Raw genomic sequence first — 19,135 nt, forward strand, 5'->3', positions numbered from 1 at the left:
GCCACTCAAATGACATGTAAACAATGCACCTCCACTATTTAACCGATTACAACAACATCATATTTAGTGAAATCTCACTTTGAAGAGGATAGAGTGTATGCAGACCTTACCCCTACTTTGGGAGGTAGAGAGGCTGTTTCCGATAGACTCTCAGCATTTTACCGATTACTACTTACTATTTACTATCAGACAAGTACCAATTAATGCTGCTCAATAAGGCTTAAGCTAATAAAAGAACTTACACATTTTAATAAAAGGGTCGTTGAAGAAATAATTGAACATGTAATATAATATTTATCTCAAGAAACAATGCCTTTGTTATTCATTTTATTTGAGAAAAAAGGAACATGAAATTGCAGGAATATTTCGAGGCTAACAAGTCATTTCCAAATAAAAGCATGACAGACAAATTTTTAGGCAGAGCCAGCCTGTGAAACAAAGCCATAATTCGATCAACACATATATTTAAGTCTATTAAATGAAAACCCACAGAGAAATTTGAAAGCATTATCTGCCAATGCCATATGGCAGCATGATGATGATGATGTTCATGGAGATGGAGGGCAATAAGGTCAAATTGTGTAAGGGTAGAAGGTTGAACAAAAGGACTTTAAAGGCTTCTGGGAGGCAGCATTGCCAGTACATTAATCCACTTTCTTGCATTTTATCTGACAAACTCCACATGCCCATGTATCTATTACAACTAGTAGTGACTTGAAAAAGAGAGATCCATTCTCCAGACTCCTTAACCCCCACACCCCTACCCCACCCCCTACCCCACCCCCTACCCCCTCTAATCCTCCATCAGAGTCCCACCTCTCTACTCATTATTTTGTCCACATGAAAGTGTGTAGAAAATGACCCACCTCTCCCCACCCTAGACAGATCCGACCCCCTTCTTCATATCCACATAACCCTTTATTTTCTTTTAACCCCTCCGTCGGAGCTATCACCTTTTTGCACTCTTGGCGATTTATAACCCACAACGTTCGGATTAGAGGTGAATGGTGCTTACCACCTAAGTAACCCTCTTCTCAATCCACATAACCCTCTTTCTCTGTAAATATATTTATGGCACCTATATTTATCTACATTCCCTCCCTCGTTATTTATGTCAAATTAATAAATATAAAATATATGACTTTTATGTCTATATTATTATTATTTTCACTTTGATTCAAAGCCATCTTCCTGTCATTCAAAGCCAGCTACGAGCTGGCTCTATAGTTTATATATATAATGCATATGACACATTCTTTACTAACATTTCTACCTTTCACATACTCTCTCTCTCTGTTCACAGGACATAGTCTTTCTTAGGCAAGAAACATTCTACTATTTTGTTCTGTGAATAAAACATCTGTTCTTGGGTCTGGAGATTATGCCAGTTAATTTATCTGCTACTCTGCAGCTTGCATATTATTCTCAATCTCGAAGCACCACATTTGTGCTTAATTACTCTGACTACGTTTTTCTGTCTGCCTGAAAAAGCTTCCTTTTTTCTCAAGTTTTCTCTGCAGCACTGGTAAGTCTAACTTTCACCTCTAACATAATCAATAAATGCAATGCAACATTATTATTTTTTGTTAATTTGCTGAATTATGCATGTTTTTTCAACATCCTCTGTTTCTTGTTCATAGGAAGTGGGCAAGGCCATATGATTTCTGCCAATTTTGGGCTTTGAGAAAGCAACAACAAAATGTCAGCAAGAATGCTATCTTCTATAACAGAGGAACACAAAAAAGATCTGCACAAGCAAATTGGATGCATGAATGGGTTATTCCAATTGTTTGATCGACATCATTTCCTCACTGGCAAACGTTTCCATGGTCAAAATCACAAAAGGCTACTCACAGGTACTCACCAAAGAAACATATTTTTTATATTCTACAGTCTTGCAAATCAATAAATTAATACCTGAAAGCCTCTCAAATCTGCTAATTTGTCCTTTTTCCATCTAAGCTCCTTGTGCAGAACTTGTCTTTGTCAAACTACCTTTGTCTCATTTTATATGACACTGTTAGTAGTCGGAAATCAGATTATTTTCTGTGACTAAGATTGTTTCCTGAATATTCATAGTTTATAATCTGTAGTCCTTGTGAATTCTCTGAATATGTATAATTTATTTTCCAAAAATTAAATTCTTTGCCCAATCCTATCCTTTTTCTTGGGAAAAAGGGAATAATATCTTAGGAAAAAGTGGAAAATATGTAATCAGGGTAAAATTTGAGAACCTGGCTCCAAGAAGAGATCAAAGGCAGTAGCAAACCACTTATGTATGGATAATTAGCATTAATGGAGAGGAAAACAAAGTAAACCGCTTCATTTTCAAGATTATAAATCACATTGGATTAGAAAGGCTGTGAATATAAGAAACTACTCAAGGAATCTATTATCCAAACCTTGGCTTTATTTTGAGTTTTCAGAAAACTAAGTACACAAACTCAGTTTTTGCAAATAAATAAATAAACAAAATTAAAAATTTGAAAATTTCGAAACTCAGTTTTCCGAGTCTTGTAGAAACAAGTTAAACAAATACTTGTTTCAAAAACTAACAAACTAAATTTGCAAATTCAACTTTCGGGAAACTTCAAATTAAAGCCACCTTACTATTCAGAGTTGACTGCTACTAAGCAATTAGTTTAACATATACTAACTAAAAGTACCGGCATTCTGGTGTGTTTCGCCTCTCTCGTATACTTTCCATAAATATTTAAAACAATCTCGTGTTTACATATCTGAATACAGATATACTACTTCCAGTATAGTCGAGATTACCAAACCTTGGATTTTATCCTGCTGAAGCATAATGCTGTAACTTTATACTTGTACGCTTTCACTAGCTTAAATCTTCTGAACAACAAAATATCATTCCCACATACACCGTTATCATGGTAAAACTCTCATAAATCATATCTCCTTCAGTTCAAATAAATTAGAAAATCTCACTGCTGGTTCATGTGTCCTGAAGGTGCCACGGACACAATGGAGCCCAAATGTGCAGAGCAATCATCTAAAGTAAGCTTTTGAACAAATTCTTTCATCAAGATATCACTAGACTAGCACACTAAACAATCTTACAAATATGTGATTTGCAAATGCAGGAAAAGACGCCAAGGGAGGTAGCCAGGAACAAAGTGTCGCACTCAAGTGAGTCATCCAAAGTTTCCTCAAAACTCGAACAAAGTAAAATATCACAACAAGAGCACCCTTTTTGCAGTCAAAGAAACTTACCAGAATCTCCTTCGAAAACCCTGCCATACAAACAACCAAGTTCTCCATCTCATTCTGGCCGGCAATCTCCTGATTTCCGGGATGTTGTCAAGGACTCGATGCACAGGGAAGCCCGTAGTTTATCTGTAAAAATTGTCACCAAAGTAGAAGGTAAAGTCCATGTAATGAAGCACATAGATTCTCCAAGGCCATTTCAGCAGTCAAACTGTGGGAAGCCATCTGATGGAACAAGGCAAGTAACTGCTAAGTTTCGTGAAGCACCTCGCAATTCAAGAGAAGATCTAAAGCATGCACCAAAAGATCGTCCACGTTTCTCTTATGATGAAAGAGACTCAAGAGAAGAGGTACGTTCTTCAGTAAGGTTAAAGGACCTTCCCAGACTGTCACTGGACAGTAGAGAACAGTCCTTCAGGAGCTCTGCCTCTGAATCCAGATCAAATTTTCTTTTAGGGGATCATAAAAGATCTTCCAGTGTTGTAGCAAAGCTGATGGGGTTGGAAGCTTTTCCAAATTCCATCCCCACAAATGAAATCGAGACACCTAAGTCTTTCTCTGCCAAAGATACTGTTCCGGTATCGACAAAAACAGCCGAAAAGAGCAAGAATAATCAAGTCACACGGTCTCCACAGATTAATGAAAATGATTTCAACTCCCCAAGAATGAAATCTACCAATTCAATCATGAGAGGATCGTCACCTTCACGGCTTCCACTAGAACCTGCTCCCTGGAGGCAACCAGAGGCCAGCAGAACCTCCCACAAGTCATCTGCAAGAAACACGGATGTGGAACTCTCGATTAAGACTCCAAAGACACCTTCTTCTGTCTATGGTGAAATGGAGAAAAGGATAACTGAACTTGAGTTCAGAAAGTCTGGAAAGGATCTCAGAGCTCTGAAGCAGATTCTTGAAGCAATGCAGAAGACAAGGGCAAGATTAGAGGTCCAAACAGAAGAGCAGGCAGACTCTAATGTGAACTTGGAAATAGTGCAGACAAGGCAGCAACGCAACCTGCTATCACCAACCATAAAGGGAACTTGCCCCCCAAAAAGGTCAGAATCTTTAAATATGACTCTGAAACAATCCAAACTAAGCGATAACATTAGTATTGCATGTTCCCCTTTCATAACTAAAAATATCTCCAAATTTCAAGAACTCTTTACTCAAGATCTTGTATGTAACAGGGAGGAAACAGCTGACAAGAAAACTTGGAAAGACGTGACACCTAGAGTGAAAAATGTCAGAGATTCTGGTTGGCATCTTTCTTCACCAGACAGGAAGACCAAAGAAGGAACACCAAGGGCAGTGCAAAACCCAACATTCCGCCAACAAAAAGAAGGAAGCTATCCTGCATTAGGAAGGAATTCTGGAACTGTGAGTCCAAGACCACAACAGAAGAAGAAGCAATCTTGTCCAATCACTACATCACCCGAATTCAGCAGGGTCAGAAGGCAATCGATTAAGCAATCCAAAGAATCAGGTTCCCCCAAAAGGAGACTCCAATCAAAACCCAACAATCTGCTCCGAGTTGATGAGGAATTGAGTGAGAACAGCAGTGGCACAAGAAATTTCAGTGACCAAGGTGATGCAGCTTCTGTGCAATCAGAAAGCAACAACAGTTTGAGCTCACATGCAGAGGGAGAAGTCACAAGCAGAATTCTTTCCTTTAAGGTTAATGCTACAAGACTAGAAGACACAAAAGACAAAGTGAGTGACTTATCTTCGTGTATATATCTATTTATCCTACACATGACCATTTACTAACTTTAACTTTTTCCTGATACAGAGTGACATGATGAGGCTCAATGAAGACAGACCAATGGCTGAACTTGCAATTTCTACCATTGAACAGCCAAGTCCTGTCTCAGTGCTTGATGCCGCATTCTATGAAGAAGACTCACTGTCTCCTGTGAAGAAGAAAACAACTGCATTTAGAGGTATGGGTACCATTAGTTCTGTAAAAGATCTGCTTTTGATGCCAGCAGGATCTAGAAATAAACACTAAGAGGAGAATGTAAAGCATGTTGCCAAAGAGAAGGAAATCTAACAAATTACTTTGTTGAAAAATGACTGAATGCTCAACACAAATAGGTCGATTAGTTAGCTAGTTTGAAGTGTTCACAGAAAGCATATTAAGATCTCTTATTCACTGTCATAATTCGGCTAAGGCTCTAACACCCCTAAAAATTTGTAGGCTTTTGCTAAACTCAAAATGGAAAAGATACACCTAGAAGAATTATCTAGGTGTTCAAATACTTGCAAAGAGTAAATATCTTATGAAGTAGAAAGTAGTAATGATTACATGACGCCCACATATTAAGTTAGGACAAGCTCCTATGACCGAGTAATCTAGATGTTTATCTTTCTTTTCACTATTTTAACGAATTTGGGGAATATTTTGCTTGATGTACCCAAAGCATAGGAGAGAAACACCAATCACATCAGAATTATGTTACAATTGATTTTGGTGTACAAGCAGGATTTGCCTAATAATAATCTTTTTATGTCCTTTCCACCTGAACAGTTGAGGATGCTGCAGATGAATTATGGTACCTAGATTACCAGGATCATTCATCTTACAGCACGAGGATAGATAGCCACAAGAAATTAGAGCGCATTAACGGCCTCGCTCACCAGCTCAGACTACTGGACTCCAACCACGAAGCAAATATGGACCATCTAGGATCGTTGAGCCAGACTCATAATCCTGACCACAGATACATCACCAAAATACTACTGGCATCTGGCCTTCTCAAGGGCGTGGACTCCGTCTCCACGGCCATTCAGCTTCAGTCATCCGGCCATCTGATCGATCCAAAGTTGTTTCATATCTTGGAACAGACTGAGGAACGTGTTATGTCAGAAAATGGACTCTGTAAAAAGAGTGCTTGGATAGAGTTTAATCAGAAAATGCATAGAAAGAACGTCTTTGACATAGTCAATGAGATACTTCCCAACAAACTGTCTTCAGAAAGCTGTTTATTGCAAGGACGAGATCGCTTAAATGCACAGCAGCTCCAGAAGGAACTGAAGTCCGACATAGACAACCTCAACGCCAAAAAGGTTAGCATGGACTCTGAAGAAGATGAATTGATATGTATTCTCAATGCAGATATGAGGCATCAGTCAGAAGATTGGACAAATGGTCAGAGTGAGATTCCATCATTGATTTTGGACGTCGAGCGCTTAATATATAAAGACCTTATTACAGAAATAATAAGTGATGAGGCCAGAGAGCAGCAGCAGATAAGAAGAAGAAGGCATTGTAGGCAACTATTTACTAATTAGTAATTGAACTTTCAAGCTTCTGTCCTCTATTTCTTCATAATAGAGTTCAGTGCTCTTTCATGTACAAATTCAGTGTTTTACATATGAGATGCTAGTGTATCAAGGGCAAACGGAAAGCAAAAATATTGGCTGTTTTATTTGCATATATAGAAATGCTTCTCATTTGCTTCTTAAAACCAAATTTCTGTTCTTAATTCAAGGATAGTCTTGTCTAACTGAAGTTATTCGAACACGTAATTTTCACATAAACTCAACTAGCTATTTCATTGAACAAATAAATAAGTTCTCTTGGCACCACATTGTGCAGCCCAATTCGACAATCAATCTTATCAATGAACTGTCTAGGGCTACTTCCAAAACTGTGGAGAATTTGGGAGAGTACTATACATGAAATTTCAAACAAAATATCCAATACATAATTGACATTGAATAACAGAAATATCTAACTGGGACTTTCATGCCAAAAGCCCAAACAAAGAAAATGAAAAAAATGAGCACTTGCGAGTAGTTTCCAGTCTTTTTCCAATATAATTTGCGTTTACCTCGAGCCCGTTCCGTCTCCCTACATGTCAAAATGTAAGGAACCATTTTGGCGGTTTTTTTTTCTCTCTCACGAACTTCAGTTTTCCACATCTTTAGGACCCGTTTAGACATCAGCGATTTGAAATTACTATTCAAGTTGAAGTTTTGTTTGGACGTGTAATTTGAATTTGTTAAATTATATTTTTTTCTCTCTTAAATATAAAAATCCTACAAGTTGTGAAAATCATTAAAATTTCCTAAATTTTTATTCAATTTTACCAAATGAGTAGTTCATAATCACAAAGTTAATACGCTAACACAAGACTTTCTAAAAAAACATATATTGATCAAACTTTAAATTAATAAAAAGAAAAATTGAACATGAGTTGTAATATTAACTATTCTTTAATATAATCCTCCTACACGGTATTGAACATGAGTTGTAATATAACTACTCTTTAAAATTGAACATGAGTTGGTAAACATGGTTGGTAAATGTATCTACTAACTTATTGATCTTTTTATACAAAATATAAACTTATGGATCAAGTTTTAAATTTTAAAAAATTTGGAATCCCAAATCATACCTTTTTGGAGAATTTGAGATTTGAAATCATGATATGAAGTTGAAGTTTTGTGCAAATTACATAAATAAATGTTGATTTAAAATTAAAATATAAAAATCATGATTTCACATCGCAGGCACGCCTACTTAGTTTCTTATCTGAAAAAGATTATACGCATTAATTAACCAAGTATGAGTTAATATAACTTTAGGAGTCAATGTGAAACAATAACAATAAGAAAACAACCATGTGTCATACCTAACAAATTGGGATATTGTGTATAAACTTTTAGTGATATTGTCTTTCTATTTAAATTCATCTCAAGCTAATACGAATTATATAAGGAGTTAATATTGAAAAAATTTACAAATTACTTTTGATAATATTTAACAACTTGAAAATTTTATTTTTAAGTATTATTACTAGATATATTTTACACATTCTAGTTTTACATCTGTTTATTTTATATATACTTCCTCCATTCCAATTTATGTGGTGGTGTCTGATCTGACAAGAAATTTAAAAAAGAAATAAATAATTATAAAACTTGTGATCTGAAGCAAACCATAGACATTTGTTCTCTATAAATTAGCTCATTAAGGATAAATGAGAAGTTTACAACTAAATTATTTCGAAATATAAATAGGTGTCATTCTTCTTTAAACAAACTAAAAATGAAAGTGTACCACATAAATGAGATAAAGAGAATATTTCCTCGGTTCCCATTACTCCCTCAATTCCTCTTTCCTTTGCCCTTGTTGTCTTGACACTCACCATTAAAACTATTTATTAGAGTTTCTTTTTTTACTAAATTACCTTATTAATTATGTTTTGAAAATTTAAATTTGACTACTGATACTTTTGTAGCTACATAAGCGTAATATCTTCTTAAAATAACAAATTTCTCATGGTTTGCTAAAAAGGACGAGTAAAATGAAAATTTATTTTTAGTGTAAGGCACAAGTAAAAAGAAAAAGACCAAAATCATCCATAATATTTGGGTTTGGATCAAAATCATACATATTCTTTCACATGGTGCACTAATAGTACATTATGTTTGCATAAGTGGTGCACTTTTAGTCACAATCCCAAATAAATTTAACGGAAAAGAACAAAAATGCCCCTGAACTTTTAGAAAAGATATAAAAATACCCTTTATTCATCTATTTTGCTAAAACTACCCCTCAATTCAACTATTTGGCTCATTTATTCCCCTTGACTAACGGACAACACTAATTTTTTTTTTTTTTAAAAAAATTAAATTGCACGTGACATTTTATTACTGAAAAATTGATTTATTCTTTTAAAAAGAAATCTGAAACCTTGGAATTTTTTTAAATTTGGACAACTTTTTTTTAACGAGTAAAACCTTGATTAACGGACAACACTAATTTTTTTTCTTTTCAAAATGTGAAAAATTGAATTTTTATAAAAATCTGAAAAAATTAAATTTTTTATGGAAAAACTGTGTTTAAAAAAAAAAAACCCAGAAAACTATCTTTTTTTAAATCTAGAAGAAAATTATGGAGTATTAGTTTTGCACATTTTACTTAAAAAAACAATCAGTTTTTCAGATTTAAAAATTGAATTTTCTAAAAAAAAAATGGGGTTTCCACCCGTTAATTTTTTTTTCCAAACTTAAAAAAATTCCACATGTTTTAATGAAAATCCAATTCTGTTATATATATATATATATATATATATATATATATATATATATATATATATATATATATATATAAAAGGCTTACTGTTATTTGTAGAATAAGGAAAAATAATTTTTCAACATCCATTTCTTTAAAAAAACAAATGTAGTAAGCCTTATATATATATATATATATATATATATATATATATATATATATATATATATAAAAACAGAATTGGATTTTCATTAAAACATGTGGAATTTTTTTAAGTTTGGAAAAAAAAATTTAACAGGAGGAAACCCCATTTTTTTTTTAGAAAATTCAATTTTTAAATCTGAAAAACTGATTGTTTTTTTAAGTAAAATGTGCAAAACTAATACTCCATAATTTTCTTCTAGATTTAAAAAAGATAGTTTTCTGGTTTTTTTTTAAACACAGTTTTTCCATAAAAAAATTATTTTTTTCAGATTTTTATAAAAATCCAATTTTTCACATTTTGAAAAGAAAAAAAATTAGTGTTGTCCGTTAGTCAAGGTTTTACTCGTTAAAAAAAAGTTGTCCAAATTTAAAAAAATTCCAAGGTTTCAGATTTCTTTTTAAAAGAATAAATCAATTTTTCAGTAATAAAATGTCATGTGCAATTTATTTTTTTTTTTAAAAAAAATTTAGTGTTGTCCGTTAGTCAAGGGGAATAACTGAGCCAAATAGTTGAATTGAGGGGTAGTTTTAGCAAAATAGATGAATAAAGGGTATTTTTATACCTTTTCTAAAAGTTCAGGGGCATTTTTGTTCTTTTCCGTTAAATTTATTTGAGATTGTGACTAAAAGTGCACCACTTATGCAAACATAATGTACTATTAGTGCACCATGTGAAAGAATATGTATGATTTTGATCCAAACCCAAACATTATGGATGATTTTGGTCCTTTTCTCACATAAATGAGATAAAGAGAATATTTCCTCGGTTCCCATTACTCCCTCAATTCCTCTTTCCTTTGCCCTTGTTGTCTTGACACTCACCATTAAAACTATTTATTAGAGTTTCTTTTTTACTAAATTACCTTATTAATTATGTTTTGAAAATTTAAATTTGACTACTGATACTTTTGTAGCTACATAAGCGTAATATCTTCTTAAAATAACAAATTTCTCATGGTTTGCTAAAAAGGACGAGTAAAATGAAAATTTATTTTTAGTGTAAGGCACAAGTAAAAAGAAAAGGAGGAAATACTTGTCCAATATAAAAATGTTTTTTCCTTTTACTTGTCCGCTTAACAAATCAAGATAAAATTTTATTTTTCAATTTTTATCTTTATGATCAAGTAATCATTTTCAAACTTATTGGAGTACTAACAGGCATTTCATCAATACATTTTCAAGCGTACTAAATAAGGCCAATTTAGTAAAATAACAATTTAATTAATATTCTTTTAAGAAGAATGTAAAATACATATTGAACAAGTAAAAAATAAGGAAGTAATTATTTTCTTTCCTCGATCGGGAACCTTTTACTAGTGCAGGAATTACATGGTGCGAGATTAAAATCCTAAACTTAAGTAGAGCCCTGTGTATGCTAGAGAATAACCAGTGGAAGTCCTAATTTTGATTTTTGAGAGCCTTAGGAAAATGTATGGAGTAGTTTTTAAATAAGTGAAAATACAATCGAGAAAATGTCAAAGCTTCCGTAGCATAGTGGTAGTGCGTTCGCTTCGTAAGCGAAAGGTCGCGAGTTCGATCCTCGCCGGGAGCTTGTTTTTATTGCATCTCCAATTTTGGGCCTTTTGTTTTGTGTTGCCTGTCAATTGTTTTTTCAGTTCGAGCATTTTAATTGTGCAGCTAGGTGCTGGGTTCAGTTTTGCGGTGGAAGAAGGAAATTAAGGAGATACTACATCCCTAACGGTATTAAATTTATTTATTCGTACTCGATGTTCACATTTCTCATTTGAACATGGCTAATTGACACATATTAACAACCACCACATATTTAGTGTAATCCCACATAAACTAACAACAACAACAACAACAAACCCAGTATAATCCCACCATGTGGGGTCTGGGGAGGGTAGAGTGTACGCAGACCTAACCCCCACCTTGAAAGGTAGGGCGGCTGTTTCCGAAAGACCATCGGCTCAAGAGAGGAGAACAAGAGAGAAAAACAAGACAAAAGGTTAGATAGGATCAAGCATATCGAAAACAATATGAAAACAAGGAATAACAAAAGCGAGAAAGTCATGGTAGAACAGTCCGAAAAGAAAGGAGCATTAACTACTATAGATAACTAAGGCCACCAAAGTACAACGTCCCAACAAATATAAGCAGCAATCAAATGCACAAATCAAATGGCAATAATCCCACATAAACTAAAATATTTTAATTGCTAAGATTATTTAATCGTTTGATTTGATGCAAACATTGCGTGCAAGTAAATATTTAGCTAGAAAAAAAAATGTTGCATCGATTGAACATATAGGCACCTCTAGGCTCTAGCATCTTATCTACGGGTGTCAACAAGATTAAGTTTTGCAAAAACTTGCAAAGCTACCAGCCTACCACATTGTAATTGAAAGAGTTTGTGTGCATTGTTAGAGGAAATTGTATAGTTTTTGTCATTATATGATCTTTTTAGTACAAAACTACAATCAACTCACCTAGAAGATTAAGGTGGCAGGACCCAAAGTTTTTTTTCTAAATGGAAGGGCTCTCATTTTCTTTTCCATTTATTTTTGCTCCAGAAATTACTAATGATGGGATTAGCAAACACATGGGGGCCTCTTTGTATTTTTAAGACTTCGGGGTTAAGTTTTAAACTTATCAAAAAAAACCTTTCTGTTGAATATTTGCTTTAGAACTACAAATCTTTTTACTGCTGTAATTTATTAAGTTTTACCCAATCAACTAGTTAGACCTAGTATTTAGGAGTTGATTTCTATTTAAATTTTGAATAAATAGTATTTCCTAGTCTTTAGAACTTTGTTATTTTCAACAGATTTTCTGTTTATTTTTAGGTTTTGAAGTTAGTATTTTCTATTAATAAATTGTAGTCTTAGATTATAGTAAAAATATATCGAACTTTCAACTTCAGTTCATGAGCTCTCTTCTTTTTTGTACTCTACTGCATTTAACTCTAATTCTTAAATGTTTCCTCCTCTCTATTTTCCTGTAATTCTTTGCTTTCAAAAATCAACAATCGGTATCAGAGCCTTGTTCTTAAGGGACTTGTGAGTAAAAATATTGGATTCCGAAAATAGTTTTTCACGAATGGCTCCTTCTGCTTTCGATGGTGAAAATTACCAATTATGGGCTGTTAGAATGGAAACTTACATGGGGGCCCTTGATCTTTGGAAAGCCATGGAAGAGGCTTATGAAATTAATCCGCTGCCAAACAATCTCACCATGGCCCAAATCAAGAGTCACAAGGAAAAGAAAATGAGGAAGTCTAAGGCGAAAACAACTTTGTTTGCTGCTGTTTCAATAACTATTTTCACGAGAATTATGTCTCTCACATCACCAAAATAAATTTGGGATTATTTGAAGAAAGAATATGCTGGAGATGACAGAATACAAGGGATGCAAGTATTAAATTTGATAAGGGAGTTCGAGTTGTCGCAGAGAATTAAAGAGTCTGAGATTGTCAAAGAGTGCACGGACAGATTGTCACACCCCATTTTAACCTCGGAGAGTTAAAGTTAGAAGTACGACATATTGGAGATTCATGTTTTTTGTTTGTTTGTTTTTAAGGAGTCGCCACCTAATTATTTATGGTGAATTAGGACACCTAAAGTTTAAAGTTATGTTTAAAGTTAGCTCTGTTTAAGGTCTGCGAAACTTAAGATTCTAGGTAAGGGTTCAATTAGTCTAAAGGGAAGGTATTAGACACCCTTTAAGACCCATTAACAATGGTTAACCGACCGGACTTATGATTAGTTAGGCTAAGTGTAAATATAGTATTATGAAAAAAGAAAGTAGCTTTGTAAGTATGACTAAAGTTATAGATAGATATGTAAGAATGCTATTTAAAATAGAACTTGTAGAAAATAATAATTTGTATAAAAAATACTTTGATACCATTTTGAAATACGACTTATAAATGTTGTTAAAGTTTTAAGCAGAAGTATAATAGTGTGGTTTAAAATAATACTTATAGAAAACATAATAATTTGTGTAACAAAAGATTCTAAATGTTAAATGAGACATGAAGATATTGCTAAAGCCTAATTTGAAAATATAGTAATATTATTCAAAATAAGATTCGTAAAAAATAGGATAATTTGCTTATGATTGATAGCCTTTTAAAAGATGATTCGTCAAATGTGATCTTTAAATAAAAATGATGTTATATGAATACGGTGGTGTAGAAATGCCTAGACTTATATTCTTAAATATGATGAAAAGTCCATAAGTTTCTTTCTATTTTTTATCACTCATTATTTAACCAATTTCGGCTAAAAAAAAAAATATATATGTATAATTAGGTAAATCTTAAAAATGTTTATAAAATATAATTGGATCCCTATTTAGCGACGTTTTGAAATTTATAAGATAGTAAGAGTGAAAAATGATTGCTTTAACCCAAAATATGTAGTCATATTATTTGAAAATCAATTGCTCGAATGAATGTTATAAATATTATAAATAGTTTAGAAAATAGAAGTGAATGTAATTTGTGAAATTAACTACCCATAACTAAACTAAACCCTGAATATTACTAAAGTTTGTCTAAACTAACAAATGAGAAAAAATGTTAGTCATACAATACTCATCAAATGCACATAAAAAATAAAAATATAGGAATTGGTATGATGTAAATGGGCTCAGCCCATTAAGAAATACTGTTATCCGCTACTGTTGGGCTTCGGCCTAGCAGATTTTGTTCATATATTGCTACGGGCTGTCTCTGTCTGTTGGGCTTTGGCCCATATATTATTTTCCGTTCGGCTGCTGCGAGGGGCTGACCAGAGAGGAGCTGTGTTGGGATTTTGGCCCAACGCCCAAAATGCGGGAGAAAATGACGAGTCGCTTGGACTCATAGGCGGGATGTCGTGCATAAAAAAAAAAAACGATTAGGAAATGAGCAGTGAATAGCAAAGATAAAAAAAAAAAAAAAAAAAAAGAAAGAAAACAAACGATTAGGAAATGAGCAGTGAATAGCAAAGATAAAACACACATGACATTAAATTTCCAAGCAGACACAGGAAGTTACAGCAAACCTAAAGAAAAACCTTCAGATGTTTAATTAAAGCATATGTTATAACTTTACTTATTAGTAACAAATCTGGTCTCATTTGAAACATGATTATCACAAATCAGAAATGTATAGGCTAAACACTGAGTATTACAAAGTCCTCCGTTAGAAGGTTGGCCAGGCCCAAAGTGACCTTGATAAAGTTCAAAACAGATCTGTTCACAATGTACTGATGATTTAAATCGAAATGGAAAAGATCACTTGGCAGAATTCGAGACAATGAATAATGCACAATGCTGATATTTCATGATATAAGGAAGCTCTATCATATCACGACACATTTAGGAAGTTCATAGAAGCGATTAAGAGACAGAACTCGAATGATACACACGATATTCAGAACCTTAAAGACAGCAAAACAGCTGTACATGCAAGATTTCCTTAATAAGCTTAACAAGCACAGAGGAGAACTATCGTAATCGAATTTTTTAAAAAAAAGTGCTATGCCATGAAGAATAGGAAACTAATAATGCATACTACCACATATCCAATGTGTTACTAGGCAGACCAAATAAAACCACAAACTGACATCTTAATCCCATACTCAAGTCATGACGACCAACTAATATTTCAATGGACACTTAAAACACAAACAACCAAGACTGAATTTAAACTTTCGGTTATTTAAGGCAACCTCAGAACTCCACTGGTGCATGCGAGTTCGAGAAATAAACAATTACCATGGTTGAGAGGTTCAAGTAAGATTATTCAATTTAAACCTATGAGATACCAGCAATTGAACAAAACATTTAAGTAAATAGGGACTGGTTATTTCTTTGACGCTTCTGATTTCGATTAAGAGTTAAACATACGGAGCAATAACATAGTCTCGGATCATCCAAATTTTACAGGGAAAAAACCGACATACGCAGATTCACAGAGATAAAGATATAACACAGTAGGGTGAACCATAAAGCGATTAACACACATAAACATAACTGTCAAACCATATGAATTTAGTTAAGATGAGTTTGATTGAAGAACACACTGATTCTAAGCACAAAATCATTTTAACTGAGAATTAGCAGGTGGTTAAACTAATCTGGACAGGACTAACAATTATGAACATACTGAATCAGAAACCAAACATTATGGACAAAATCATCCACGCACGAACTCATATGAATACCTAAATACTGACAGAATTGAAATCAAACTAAACCAAACTAGATTTGGTCACATTAAACACTCCACTTGAAACTCATAGTAACAATATCACTGCCACTGTTTCATATAAGCATTAACCAAACAAAAAAATCTAAACTTACGAAAGACAATTATGAGGATGGTTCAGTGTCAATCCGTTCTAATCACATACACAATATACCTAAGATATACACATCATGATGGGTATATCAGATGTATATCGAAGATATATCTTCTTCCTACCTTGATAGCCCACTGTATATCCTATGTATATTCATCCTTGATTAGGTTCTAAACCCTGAGAGTTCGGTCTAATCATCCAAAACTACAATGTACTTCTTTCAAATTCATTTTTAGTAATCAACATCTTATTCTAACAGCATCCAGGCATCAAACAAGCGATACAATAATAAAGAAAATATATAACTACTCAAGACGACAGAATAACTTAAATTCTTAACCCAAACAGAAATTAAAGACAATAAGCGATAAATGTGTCGAAGTTTACCTCTTTTGTGTGCAGTGAAGTGGGGATCGTCGAGGTCTCGAATCTACACTTGAATGCGATGAATTCGAACTTGAGAAAAAAAAAGTCTTTCAAAGTCGAAAAAAATTCGACTGATCCGAACACTCTTTTTTTAAAAAGGAAGTTCGGTTTGATTTTTTAGTAATCCCAAAAAACGTAGATAAAATGGCTCGAAACAAACTTAAAGTGAAGCAGATTTGAATTTCTAAAGTAATGGAATCCCCCCAAATGTTGAATCCCCTCCCCTCAAAAATACTGAATCCCTCTCCTCAAAGTACTGAATCAATTCCCAAAAATCTCAAAATCCCTTAATGCGATTTCTCCAAAAAATACCCTTTTTTTTCGATCTGTTTTCTTGTTGATTTCTCTCAGTTCATTTTTTTCTGATATGTTTTGATCTTGTTTCTTCTCCCCCTCTTCTCCTTCGTCCCCCCTCCATTTATAGGGCTTCGTTTGGTTTAATAAAAGAGAGGAGAGTGCGAGAGAGACGGAGGAGTGGGGGACAAAAGTGAGTGGAGGGGAGCGTATGTGGGGGTGCGACGGAAATGAGAAAGAGAGAGGAGTGAGCGAAAAAGGGAGGGAATCAAGGAGCGGCGACGATGAGAAAAAAAAAGGAAAAAGAAAAGAGAGAAAGAGATGAGGGGAGGCGGAAGAAAGAAGAAGAGGAAAAAGAAAGGGGGAAGGGAATTAGGTTAAAGGGGAAGGGGAAATGGTGGGCCGGGTCGGGTGAGTGTGGTTGGGCTGGATCTGTTGAAAACGTGGGTAATGGGCTGGTCCATTAATTTAAATATGGGCTGATAATGTGGGTTGAGTATTAAAGATGTGGGCTAATTATTTGGGTAGGGAAATAATATTGTATTTTAAAGTCATTAATTTAGCTAAAAATTGTTGGTCCTTCCTTCTCTATTTAAATTATTTTTTGGGCTTCTAGTTTAATAACTGGTATAATATATATTATGTAAATAATTAATATGTAGAAAAAATAAATATTTTGCAAAGTGTTGTCTTGTAATTAATTTAACGATTCTAAACCCGAAAAAAGGAAACGATGACTAACCGTTTAAAATCTGTGATAAAGTAATACTTATAATGTTAAAATAAAATAAAAGTAGCGAAAATAATAGTAGTGAAAATAAAGTATTTAGCTTGTCAGTAAATTTAGAAACCCGGGTAAATTAAATAGGGGAGGGACAAAATTGGGTGTCAACAGATGCCCCTCTTCGACCGGAGACGATGTAAGAGTTTTTGGGCGAAGAAGTTGACGTAGTAGCCAATTTTGTTCGACCAACAACATATGAATTTGTAAGGAAATACGGTTTCAGAGAATTGGTGAAAAATATTATGAGGGTAGAAGGAATTATGGTCGATTATGGCCGAATCTCAGTTTCGAGTTGCCTACATATCTCGGGCTGCACGAGAATCGGGCCGTATATAGTTCGAAAGTTTTTGTGGATTCATAATCTAGAGGGGGGGGGGGGGTTGTAGACAAGTGATGAGAACGTTCAAGAATGAAACATATGCTTATAGCCTCCTAATTATAAATGTGGCGCGCAACACACCTTTAAGTAGGACTCTACTAGGCACGATATAAATTCTTCAAAGATGCCCCAGTGTTGAGTTATGGAGACACTGGGGGTGTAGAAAGGAATATGAGATTGTGAAAAGAGTAGATTTAGTAGAGTTTTAGCAGAGGATGTGAAAGAGAAATTAACCTACGTCTCACGTGTTTGTGGACATAGGCGGAATCGAGTTCGAGAGTAGATCCGTGACCTTTGCTTGTGAGTTTGATATTCCTCTTCAGCAAATTTGCCCCAGTTCACTGCGTAAGATAAAGTTCCACGTTGTGTTGCGTCCCTGCAGGTTGTATTTTCTGCCAAAAGATAACTCACACATATTCACACACTTAAAACGGCTTCGCGGTTCGCGCCCGTTCACTACTAAATTACCCCTTTAGTTGGATTGATCTTGTGGATTTAGTCGATCAGCGGTGCAGTCGACGGCCACGGACTTTCCACTCCCAAGTTGTCCGCTTGGGGGAACCTTGTGTCGTAAAAAGCCAACTCTTAGTCAGCCTAAGATAGAGCTAAATCAACACACTTTATTAAGAGCATACATTTTATGACCTAGGAGGTTTAATACCCTTGGTGTATTAAATCCATTAGATGACTTTACCCAAACGTCCTAGCGGGTTCACGACCCCGAGTGACACCAATCATACTTTATATGCATGTTTGAAGGATAACTGTGCCTAAATATTGACTATTTGCTCTAATTAATTAAACTTTAGGAAGGAGGAAATGACTAACGTTTCTATGACAGGTATGCATTTGCATCGGAGTACAACAAATGACGAAGATCAAGGGCATCACAAATGGAGCTAGAAGTTAGACATAGAAATTTTATTTACTTTATTTAGATTAGGAAACACTTTATGTTGTATTCATTTGACATGTAATAAATATTACATTATTTTGTACTTTATTTTTTGAGAAATAGAACCTGTTTAATTAATCAAAGCAACGGGATGACATATTATGGCACACTTTACCCTTCAAACAACGTTAGGCCCACCTCTGGCACAAAGAGGTCACATGCATATTAGGACGCGTTATTATGTGATCGTTTACATTTGTTTGACAACTAGTTGACTCTACTTGATAAATTATTTGCTACATGCCTTACTTGACTTTACGTGATCATGACTTTACCTAGATATGTTCGTGAGACTAACATCGTTTATACTATATGTTTCTTTTATCTGATTCCCAAAAAAAGAGAGTTGATTCGTGTTGACACTCAATGGCCGACCATCCTTACATCACAAGGTCAAAGACATCATCGTTACCTCAACGCAGCTTGGTTGTTCAAGGAAAGGCAAATGTTACGTCTGATCCAGCCACACCTATTTCAGCTGGTCCGGAAAACATCATGGTTTCTAATGATCCCCAGCAGAGTCGCCAAGCTGT

The 19,135-nt window shown here is 34.3% G+C and overlaps 1 protein-coding gene and 1 non-coding gene across 2 annotated transcripts; both read left to right on the forward strand.

The window, feature by feature from the left end:
* Window positions 1–928: 928 nt before the first annotated feature.
* LOC132622804 (protein LONGIFOLIA 1-like) lies at window positions 929–6,699 on the forward strand. The gene is made up of 7 exons (XM_060337475.1): window positions 929–1,525; window positions 1,641–1,856; window positions 2,972–3,018; window positions 3,105–4,282; window positions 4,415–4,937; window positions 5,017–5,167; window positions 5,755–6,699. Exons 2-7 carry the CDS (start codon window positions 1,700–1,702, stop codon window positions 6,516–6,518), a joined length of 2,820 nt encoding a protein of 939 aa, XP_060193458.1. The 5' UTR covers window positions 929–1,525; window positions 1,641–1,699; the 3' UTR covers window positions 6,519–6,699.
* Window positions 6,700–10,933: 4,234 nt separating this feature from the next.
* Window positions 10,934–11,005, forward strand: TRNAT-CGU (transfer RNA threonine (anticodon CGU)). Its single transcript has one exon. It is a non-coding gene; the product is annotated as a tRNA-Thr (tRNA).
* The last annotated feature ends 8,130 nt before the right edge of the window (window positions 11,006–19,135 follow it).

The sequence above is a fragment of the Lycium barbarum genome, chromosome 12 (genome assembly GCF_019175385.1).
Source record: "Lycium barbarum isolate Lr01 chromosome 12, ASM1917538v2, whole genome shotgun sequence".
Lineage (NCBI taxonomy): Eukaryota > Viridiplantae > Streptophyta > Magnoliopsida > Solanales > Solanaceae > Lycium > Lycium barbarum.

Bases quoted from the DNA above. Each gene is read 5' to 3' on its own strand.
- LOC132622804 (XM_060337475.1), top strand. From the start codon at position 1,700: ATGTCAGCAAGAATGCTATCTTCTATAACAGAGGAACACAAAAAAGAT. The intron at 3,019-3,104 runs GTAAGCTTTTGA...TTGCAAATGCAG, and splicing joins GTGCAGAGCAATCATCTAAA to GAAAAGACGCCAAGGGAGGT. The intron at 4,283-4,414 runs GTCAGAATCTTT...TGTATGTAACAG, and splicing joins GGAACTTGCCCCCCAAAAAG to GGAGGAAACAGCTGACAAGA.